The sequence below is a fragment of the Limulus polyphemus genome, unplaced genomic scaffold (genome assembly GCF_000517525.1).
Source record: "Limulus polyphemus unplaced genomic scaffold, Limulus_polyphemus-2.1.2 Scaffold689, whole genome shotgun sequence".
Lineage (NCBI taxonomy): Eukaryota > Metazoa > Arthropoda > Merostomata > Xiphosura > Limulidae > Limulus > Limulus polyphemus.
In genome coordinates, this window is record NW_013666299.1 from 300,182 (window position 1) to 312,134 (window position 11,953).

At 35.2% G+C, this 11,953-nt stretch overlaps 1 protein-coding gene across 2 annotated transcripts in view; it reads right to left on the minus strand.

The window, feature by feature from the left end:
• LOC106459976 (breast cancer anti-estrogen resistance protein 1-like) overlaps positions 1 to 11,953 on the minus strand; it is a 49,814-nt gene that overhangs the window by 25,825 nt on the left and 12,036 nt on the right. The window contains exon 2 of one of the 2 annotated variants that reach the window (XM_013919652.2): positions 6,291 to 7,084. The exons of the other annotated variant lie outside the window; for it this stretch is intronic. Within the exon in view, the coding sequence (XP_013775106.1) occupies positions 6,291 to 6,383 (93 nt within the window). The 5' untranslated portion in view covers positions 6,384 to 7,084. The remainder of the gene's footprint in view (positions 1 to 6,290; positions 7,085 to 11,953) is intronic. 2 annotated transcript variants of the gene reach the window in all.

Consider the following 11,953-nt stretch of genomic DNA (forward strand, 5'->3'; position numbering starts at 1 on the left):
ATATATATATATATATATATATTAGAGTGAGACTAACGGTGTTGAAAGAGTTAAAAAGAAGAATTTATTTTGTCAATGAAAGTTCTCAAGTAACTGAACTAGCCTCAGTGGATTTTGACAAATAGACAGATGACTCTCGGAAATACAAAGAGAGAAAAAGGAGCAGACGATTTTAGAAGTATGGGATACAACCGTGGTAACTCGATGATAAAGTAAGTGAACTATACTCAGATAGTTTGGTTATAGTAATAGAAAAAATAGTTCGGCTTGTCAACTGAAATTCTAAAGCAATTGAATAGGCCTAAGTGGCCTATACAGTGTTTATGATATGCCTATAATCTCTATAGTGTTAAGAATTTGTTGTAAATATGTTTGTTTGTAGTTAAGCACAAAGCTACACAACGGGCTATCTGTGCTCTTCCCATTACGGGTATCGAAACCCGGTTTCTAGCGGTGTAAGCCCGCAAACATACCGCTGTGCCATTGGGGGACATACATACGTTTAAATAGTTCCGAACATATATATTATTTTGAAAATAAGTGTAGTGAGTGCTGTTTGTTGATTTTTGAATCAACAAGTCACAGATACATACTGTAGAAGAATCCTTAGCCCAACACACCCATTTTATTCTACATATTTACTAAATGCTACTACTATATATAATATTAAGAACAATAAGCCTCAATTATTTTGACAGTATCGATCTCTCTCTGTTTTCATTTAACGTTTTTAATTACTCTTGTACCAGACCTGAGTTCTTTAATTTTATCGACCTTGTGAATTTATAATATGTTATACTTTTAATATTTACGCTAACAAAGTACTACTTGCGAGGTTTAGTTGGTCAAGGTGAACAATGATCAATGAAAGGTATCTCAATTTTGAACCCAATTTATTTTTAACGGTGTTTAATTCCTCGGTGGTTCAACGGCAAATCTATGGACTTACAACGCTAAAATCCTGGTTTCAATTCCCCCACGTAGACAGCTAATTGTGTAGCTTTGCGCTAACACGAACAAATTGTGTTTGATATCTGTAAGAAACGTTATTATCTTTGTACGTTTTTTTATTAGAACAAATAAACAGGAGCGTGGTTGAACATTAAACGAATACTTCTATTTATAAGACACAAAACAGCAAAAAAACTGGTCGATTTTCTATAAATCGTATTGAAAAGTATAAAAAGGGGAAGGTACATCTTGTATTTATAATACTAAGAAATCTTGTTGTGTTTCAAGGTAAGTGATAATTAGCAAGTAAGAAAGGGTAAGATGTTTATTGTGGCTAACGTGCAACAAATATGTTGTGGCCAACAAGCAATAAATCTGTTGTGGCCAACGTGCAACAAGTGCGTTGTGGCTAATAAGCAACAAATTTGTTGTGGCCAACGTGCAACAAATCTGTTGTGGCCAACGTGCAACAAACATGTTGTGGCCAACGTGCAACAAGTGCGTTGTGGCTAATAAGCAACAAATTTGTTGTGGCCAACGTGCAACAAACATGTTGTGGCCAACGTGCAACAAGTCTGTTGTAGCCAACAAGCAATAAATCTGTTGTGGCCAACGTGAAACAAGTTTATTGTGGCCAACGTGAAACAAGTCTGTTGTGGCTAATAAGCAACAAATCTGTTGTGGCCAACGTGCAACAAGTCTGTTGTAGCGAACAAGCAATATATCTGATGTGGCCAACATGCAACAAGTCTGATGTGGTCATCGTGCAACAAGTCTGATGTGGCCAACATGCAACAAGTTTATTGTAGCCAACAAGCAACAAGTCTGTTGTGGCCAACATGCAACAAGTTTATTGTGACTAGCGTGCAACAAGTGTGTTGTGGCATGTGTTATGAAACAGTGGCCACAGGAATAATGTTGACACGACTTTGTAAGACAATGATCTGTACATTATAATATGAATTACATAATTATAACCATGTTTCGAGAAGAAGGTTGAAATATACTCTGAACAAATTCAAGTATGTACACACACACACACATCTTTTTGTTGTATATCAAGTATCTACAAATCTGTATTATAAATATGTACCACTCGAAAACACTTTGTGCTTCGTATAATTGAACTTTTCTGAGTCGGTCATCTAATTTCTTACGTCAACATTTAAATTTTATTGGATTGTGACCTGTATACATCATATTTAGGTCGTGCGCTTTCGTAACAGAAACACGAGCAGGTCAAAACCTAAACGTGCTCTCTGGCTTTATAAGACCTTGTGACGTCACAAGTTCTTCTCGTGGCCCGGACCTTTTGAGACGTCACAAGTTCTTCCCGTGGCCCGGACTTCAAATGAACGAAGGGAATAATAAAGAAGCAAGTAGGCGCCATAGCGGCGACAACGTGTAAACCTTCAGGTGCGAATTGTTCTTCGGTCTCGACCTGACATTTTTATAACATAACCACAAGGGGCTCTTTACTCACGTGCTTAGTAACCAGCTTCGTGATTAGTCAAAAACTAGCTAATGTCGATCCGCTCGCTTCTCTGTGATGTCATTTTATTACTCAGACATATCAACGTGTACTATTTGAAAATGGCTCTCAGAAAGCTATCAGTTTTAGATTGCCGAACGTGAAACACACGTTATAAATAAAAATATATTCACAAATATAATATGCAAGGATTCTCCTGAAGTATTACACGCAGATACGCAGAAGAGTAGCATAGCGTTCGGTTGTTGATGTTGTTTTCTTAGTACAAAGCTACACAATGGAATATCTGCATTCTGTCTACCGCAGGCAATCGAACCTTGGATTTGTGTGTATTTGTTCGGAACGGTGCTATTTATAAAGCAGCTATATCATTCAGAACAGCAATATTTATAAAACAGCTATACCATTGAGAACAGTGCTATTTATAAAGCATCTATAGCGTTCAGAACAGTGCTATTTATAAAACAGCTATAGCATACGGAACAGTGCTGTTTATAAAGCAACTATAGCGTTCAGAACAGTGCTGTTTATAAAGCAACTATAACATACGGAACAGTGCTGTTTATAAAGCAGCTATATCATTCAGAATAGTGCTGTTTATAAAGCAACTATAGCGTTCAGAACAGTGCTGTTTATAAAGCAACTATAGAATAGGAACAATACTACTTGTAAACTAGATATCAAGATCTTGAAATAAATGCTTACAGACATCAAATGCAGGAACATAGTCAGAAAAGAAGGTTATTGACTTTCCTTGCATTTAAACTAGAAAATTTTTTTTTTTTTTAAGTGTTATAAAATATAGAACTGTCCAAACGAAGAGTTGATACTGACTTACAGATAACTGATTACAATTTGTGAGTTAATTATATGGAGTTTAGTGGTACTAACTTAATTGGGCCAATAACTAATAAGTTAGTTATATATTTGTCCTTTGACATGGCTCTTCATATATAATCTCTAAAAAGGTCAGCTCATGGCATGGTCAGTATGGTTCCTAATAAAGCACATACAGGAGCTGTGATGACGTCAGAACAACCAAGTTCTGGTGATATTAAAACCGTTGTTATGAAACCACTGTTACTCAATCATGTCTATTAGCGAAAGCTATTACGTACAGAGACATAGATGGCTCGTTCATTTACCTAACTGAGAACGTGCGCTTATAATTTGACATTTTTTTGAAATTATCATTTCAGTACAATGATATGACAGTCGTCAACTAATATCAACAGTTAGATGATCTATTAACAAATTTAATCCTACTTTTATTTGAAAGCAAGAGATTTATGGTGGGCATTTCTACCAAATTTTATATTCTGCATGTATTTGTACTTTTGTAAATAGAGCAAAGCTACCAAGGCTAATTCTGATCTACTGACCACCATCTATTCTAAAGAAGTGCCTGTGGCTCTTATAATGCACCCACAGCTTTAAAGAGCGGAGAATATTTTGTGGTAGCACACGGATTCGAACCAGGGGTTTTAAATTATATTACCAAACATAAACCGATGAATGATAAAGAAATATCTGAGTATATGTCATAGTCGACTCTTTACATTGCAAGATAACTTAAATGAGACTCTTAATTAAAATAAAAGATATATGATTAAGGCTACAACACTAAAGCAGCGGCCTTCGTTTAGGCAGATAACACAACACATACTGTTGTTATATGAAATATTAATTAGTTTTTTAATAATAGCCGTTATTTTTGTTAAGCTCACATACTTGTCAAAATGAAACAGTTACAGAAATAAACAAGTTTAGAAATTATCTCCTAAAGTAAACATCAAGTTACACACCCGAATAGTGTAGTTAATTTACAACACGTAGTTGGAAATCTAACAGCTCTGATATTTCATTTTAATGCTTCATTTGCATGTTGCCGCTGTCAACTAAATTTAAAATTAATATTTCTGTTTTCCTAAAATGTTCATGGGACAATAAACTTGACAAAGTAACTATACAGGGCTATGATCGAGTGGGTTTGTTTTAGAAATTTTGGGCAAAGCTATACAAAAGGCGTCCCTAATTTTGAACCAATAGACTAAAGGGAAGGCAGTTAAGTCAACAGCACCCATTGCTGCCAGCTATCGAATAGTGGGATCTGACCATCACCTTTATAACGCAGCCATAGCCCCAAAGCATGGAGCACGATTTCTTTATGTGCAGCGACGGGACGGAAACCTGGATATATAGTATGGGCATACTAACCATTAGTGATACCAGTGGGAAGCATTTGGTAAAGTGTTTAGGTCTTAAGAAATAAAAATTGAAAGTAGCATATATATATATATATATATTCTATAAATATAAATATATGGGTGTATATATACACAAACACACACACATATATATATATAAAACGTATGTTATCATAAACTTGCACGAGACAAATATTTGGACATTTCAGTTTTAAACACCACACAATAACGATTATGTGTTTTCCACATTTCTTATATTTATCTACTTATGAAAGCTCGTATTTCTCTTTTTCAATTTTTATTTGGCTTTATGCCTTTTAACGTTATACTACCAGTGTTCCCCTTCTGTCCATTGAAACAACGTTATACATTCTTAAAAAACAAGTATTAGGGCGTCATTCGGGCAATGGCTTCTGTTTGTAGTATCGTTCAGGCAACTTTGGAACGTTAAGGACTTCGGATGAAACGTTAGAATTGTTAAGGTAATAGTTATGTTGAACGTTAACGCTCAAAACACGTATATACATGCACACACAGTCACGAACAAAATAGCTACGATAAAGTATGTATCATCTGGGTTTATATTAAATAATTAGATAAATGGTAGAACACTGTAATACAAATAAAATGTGCAATCCTCGAGTTGCAATCGTTTCTACTGTTCTGAACAAGAGCATATTTTACTATTTGTTTTCAGGCTTTTTGGTCGGGAGGTTATCTGTATTTTTGCCATGTGTATGCATGTATGTGACTATTTTATTCACGTCGTTGCTGTATCTACAACAGCGATTAATAAAAGATTCGTGTCCTAAACGTCATACCGATACTCAGTCGGGAGAGAATTAACTTAATGACCATCAACTCAGGATGTAGTCGAAGTTTTTTAGAATAAACTAATTGAGTTGAATGAAAGTTATACTTGTGACTGCATATAAAGCGCCATCTATCATCCAGGGAAGTTTTATTACACAAGTCTGAATCCGAGTTATTCACATACGCAGTACTTTATATAACGAATGAAAACTCTGTTCACTGTCAGTTGAAAAACACACGCCAATAACCAGCTTCTATACTTAGTACGTGTACATCTACACTATATATGTTAAATAACTGAATAAATTAAAATCTATTTTAGTTCTCCAGTAGTTTAATTTAAAGAATTATAACATGGCTCTCTCTATACAATGATATTCTGTCTTCTTCCAATCCTTATTTCAATCTATTAAACTAAACTTGGCTTAAGATTGCAACTGTTGATTATATATGTGTTTGTATCAGCAGAACACCTTATCCAGTTTGTACAATACAAGTTAAAGCCTCATTGAGGTTCGTCTGTATCACCGATTACTGATGATAGTTAAAGTCCAAAAAAAACATCAATATCATTCGTCTACTTTCTCATTTCCTTCTCCCTTTTTTCTAATTATTTAATCTACTCTTTCGTTGGTAAAAAACGAAACCAAAACTAAATTACTATAAACGAACTAGAAAACATGATGTTTCACAGAAAAAAGGAGAGAGAGAGAGAATAGTGGGGGGGGGGGACTTGTGAGCAGAACTTAAACATTGAAAGACAGAACATAAAAAAGCAGCGCATAGATGGATGAATAGATGAAGGGTAATTATTGTAATTAACATACCAGTTTCCTGTAGCTTGATGACTTGGATTCAGGATTGGAGAAGGTTGGGAATGGTCGAGAGCTTGCTGGTGAATGCCTGATAACTGGTGACATCTTGTTCTCTACCTCAATAGGAGAGTAATAGTCTTCCAAAATTTTTACTTTCTTGTCAGTAAATACGCTGTACTCACCGTGTTCAGTAACAATACTAAAAAAATCTCAGTTCAGTTGTGGACAATTAGTATTATTTCCAAAGTTATGCTTTAAATACGAAACTTATCAAAGACAGGAAAATCTCCTAAGTTCCAATGCTTGTAAGCATATAAAACTTTAAATATATAGTTGGCGTTTTTTAGTACGAAAAACGTCTTTCTTTGTTATCTCTACGAGTTACTGGCTCTTTGGATTCGAGGATTTTTCATATTGTGATGCAGAGTCCACTGTCATCATACATGTAAAAATTTTTCACCTTTTCACGTGCAAAGATTCTGCTCGGAAACATTGGCTCAGTTGAATTAGCCACCGGTCTGCCTTCTTTGTCCATCTTGTCTAACAAGTTTTTCCACGAGAATACTCCCTTTAGAGATACGCCGCGCAAAGGTCCCACGGTCACAAAATGAAACTCAAACGTCAAAGGGGTGAAGCCCACTCTTCCGATCACAACAACCGCAAGCCGAGTTCCTAGCTTACGTTTTCCTATTCGCCAAGTACACTGGAGAACTCACGTGACTTAAGCTGCTAACAAGTTGTGGCACTAAGAAAATGCCGAAAGATGACGTATGAAGGTAACGTCGATGTTTCGAACCTCACTGTCGCTGCGAGATAAAAAAACAAAACTAAACCAAGGATGATGGAACGTTTTATTGGAAGCCTAGTTTCATTCTTTATACTAATTATATTCTAGGAAAAAAAAACTGCTGTTCGCGTTTATTTTTCATAGAAAAGTTTTACTAGTTTTCAAGGCAGAACTTACGGAGCTTTTGACATGAAAATTATTTTTAGTGTAGCATGTTTTATCATACCAATTAAATTACCCCCTTTGGCTTTATCCATAAATTCTAACATGCTGATGTTTTACAGCAACCCAATACACGTATACAGTACTTGAAGAGCACATACTTTACCCACAAGAAAACAAACGATTTTCAACTTTTAATGCTCTAAGGCAAGTCCAGAACGATGGTTAGAACTGTATATAGAATTAATTGGTATTCAGACGTGCCGTTGCGGTGTTTTTATTTATGGAATTTCCAACAGTTAAAGTAGCTCTTCAGATACAGGAGACTGGAGATTTAATTGGCCGACAGTGTGTACTGATTAAGAGAGAACAGGTGAAAACCGACTGCATGTGGTTGTAGAAGTGTTGACAGGTTTATGACTTGCGTGGGAAAAACAACACCGTTTCTGAAGTTTATGGACAAAAACAAAAACAGTATTCTTCCGTTTATATCACAAACTTTTACTCGTAATTTATACAAAAACCTTTCAAAGTAGAATATAGAGTGTATTTACTACTGTAGAAAGGCAGATTATCTTATATCACAGGACGAACAGTATACTTTCTCCATCGGATTGGACTAGGACTCTATTAAAAGTTGAGATTACAGAAAGTCACAAGAGATTGATAACGTATTCATTATTCTTCTTTATCGGGATTCGGTTCATGTTTTGACCAGTGATGCGCAACCGTTTTATAAAGCGCGCCATCCCTTTCTAAACACGTGTTTGTTGCGCTCCCCCTATAATCTATTTATGTATACACTATACATGTAATTTTCTCATTTTAATTGTTGTTAATATATTATTTAATAGTAGTAATATTTGTACGGTAGTTTTTAAAACTTCTTTATTTTTCAAATTGTACTTTTAGATATAATTTATATGCTCTTTTAGTCATAGTTGCAGCGCCCCCCTCCTCCGACTCTCCACGTCCCTCTTGGGGGGGGGGATCCCACAGGTATGTCCCACGGATCTAGAAAAAGTCCATGACCCACAGGATACATAGAGACAAAAAGTATGCTTTCTAATTTTGACCAGTTTGTAGAAAGTAAATAGAGCTCTAGTTTATATTTCATGGGAAAGTCAATTTCAACGTTGCTACAAACAATTCAATGAAAACTAATAAAATAGAGTCTAAATATTTGGTTATCAGGAATATGGCAACATCTTAAAATACTGGTTTCAGGTATAATTTTTTTTTATATATATTCAAACTTTAAAATTTAAGAAGAGTAGTGTCACTGAACTATTGTTTCAGAAGGTATGTTGATCTTTCATAACATGTACTAAAGATGATGGACAAGAGTCCACTTTGTAATTTTTAAACATTATTGTTTGTAATTAGTAGCGTATTTTTGAAATAAGAATATATCATAAACGGTTTTCAGGAACTTGTGCCCCCCCCCCCTCAGTGGCACAGCTGTATGTCTACGGACTTACAACGCTAGAAACCAGGTTTCGATACCCATGGTGGGCAGAGCACAGATAGCCCATTGTGTAGCTTTGTGCATAACTACCTAACAAACAAACAGGAATTTGTGCACATTTTAGTAGTTTTGTTTCTAAGACAATTTACAGGATTGTAGAAATGTATTCTAATTTGCACAACGAACTGATTGTTTTGACGCAAAACTACACAATAGGCTATCTGCGCTCTGTCTACCATAAGGAATCTAATCTCGGATTTTAGCGCTGTAAGTCCGTAAACTTAGCGCTGACTCACTGGGGGAGTTGCATGATGAAATAAACTGTATTAATAATTTTCTCAAACGTAATGCGTTTGATAGTACTCTTATAAGCTATATGTGTAAAATTTTAATTTAGATGTTATCTAGAGGGAGTTGCAGGTCGTAATGATGACGTTAAGTTAGGCCTAGAAAGTTCTAAGAATTTGGTGTCAGGTTTTCAGGTACATTCGAGGGTAGATTAAAATTACGGTACGGGGTCAGTGAAGCAGCGGGTATATACGTAGATAAAGTATAGTTAAAAAGTTAGTTGAGAAAAGTGAGTTATTTCAAGATGATGGAGTAGAGCGAATCAGTATCTTTCTCATTATTTCGTTTCACCTGCAAGTGTTCAAGCTTTTCAAAACGTCAAGGATGAAATAAACTAATCCGATATCGTTTACGTGGACTAGACTTTGAATTATTTTCAACAGATAATTTAAAAGAATCCGCTAATGAAAGAGCAACATTACAACAGTACTTTTAAGAATATTTACAGAATCATAATTTAATAAAACATGAATTGGTTGTTTGACTGTTTGTTTTAGAGCAAAGCCACATTAGACTATCTACTGTGTTCACTGTAGGGGATCGAATTCAGGATGTTAGCGTTGTAAATCCATAAACTTATAAACTTACCCCTGCCCAACCGGGCAACATTTCATAACATAAAGGTAAGAGGTAATTTGTTATCTACGAACTTGTAGGAACATGTCCGAACTTGTATGTCTTCTTGGTAAAGATGAACATGTCCCAAATTGTATGTCTTCTTGGTAAAGATGAACATGTCCGAACTTGTAGGAACATGTCCGAACTTGTATGTCTTCTTGGTAAAGATGAACATGTCTGAACTTGTAGGAACATGTCCCAACTTGTATGTCTTCTTGGTAAAGATGAACATGTCCCAAATTGTATGCCTTCTTGGTAAAGATGAACATGTCCGAACTTGTAGGAACATGTCCCAACTTGTATGTCTTCTTGGTAAAGATGAACATGTCTGAACTTGTAGGAACATGTCCCAACTTGTATGTCTTCTTGGTAAAGATGAACATGTCCGAACTTGTAGGAACATGTCCCAACTTGTATGTCTTCTTGGTAAAGATGAACATGTCCCAACTTGTAGGAACAAATATACATAAATCTATAAATACGTAGTTCAGAAAACTACTTTGTTAGGTTGAAAAACAACAACACCTTATTAAGTACAGACCTTTTTTACTTCTGAAGAACAACACCAGTGAAGTGTTCGAAAGAGCTTGAGTTTATGGGTCTTTTGAAACCTATTATTCAGTACTTGTAGGTAATAACAACTATCTCTTTATAAATGCTATTCCGATGGATATATGGTACAAAGTTTAATACACTTTGGCAATTTTCACTACATACTGGTTTGTAGAAAATAACTTTTTCCAGTTTTTAATAATACCTTTTTATCCAACTTTTACGTAAAACATTGAACAGTCTTAGACTGAGGTATATACGAGGAATCTTCGGGAGATCGTTACTTTGTAAACTGTGGGCTTGTGTGTTCAAATTTAGTATGACCCAGTCTTCTGAGGTTAGGTAACTACACTTAATTGTTTGACGTTAACCATCAATGACATACGTTTCATCATTCTCCAGATATCAGTACCTTGCCATCCCCATAGGAACTGCCTCTGAAGGAAACTACGTTTCATCATTCACTGGACCTTGCCATCCCGACAGGAACTGCCTCTGAAGGAAAACTACGTTTCATCATTCACTGAACCTTGCCATCCCCATAGGAACTGCCTCTGAAGGGAAACTACGTTTCATCATTCACTGGACCTTGCCATCCCCTACAGGAACTGCCTCTGAAGGGAAACTACGTTTCATCATTCACTGGACCTTGCCATCCCCTACAGGAACTGTCTCTGAAGGAAACTACGTTTCATCATTCACTGGTACCTTGCCATCCCCTACAGGAACTGCCTCAGGCTCAGCGACCCATTGTCGATACTCATGATAAAAATTACGAAACTTTTATCTTTTTATCGACTATTATAAAGTTCATTAATCATTGTAGGATTATTTTCATGGAAAATTGGCATACCACAATACTACACAAAATACACATCTAATACAACAGGGGGTATCTAGAACAAACAATACTACACAAAATTCACATCTAATACAACGGGAGATATCTGGAACAAACAATACTATACAAAACATACATTAATACAACACGGGGTATCTAGAACAAACAATACTACACAAAATATACATCTAATACAACACGGGGTATCTAGAACAAACAATATTACACAAAATACACATCTAATACAACACGGGGTATCTAGAACAAACAATATTACACAAAATACACATCTAAAACAACAGATAGTATCTAGAACAAACAATACTACACAAAATACACATCTAATACAACAGGTAGTATCTAGGACAAACAATACTACACAAAATACACATCTGATACAACAGGTAGTAATTAGAACAAACAATACTACACAAAATACACATCTAATACAACAGGTAGTATCTAGAACAAACAATATTACACAAAATACACATCTAATACAACACGGGGTATCTAGAACAAACAATATTACACAAAATATACATCTAATACAACACGGGGTATCTAGAACAAACAATACTCCATAAAATATACATCTAATAAAACAGGTAGTATCTAGAACAAACAATACTACAAAAAATACACATCTAATACAACAGGGGGTATCTGGAACAAACAATATTACACAAAATATACATTAATACAACAGGGGATATCTAGAACAAACAATACTCCATGAAATATACATCTAATACAACAGGTAGTATCTAGAACAAACAATACTACACAAAATACACATCTAATACAACAGGTAGTATCTAGAACAAATAATACTACAAAATACACATCTAATACAACAGAGGGTATCTGGAACAAACAATATTACACAAAATATACAT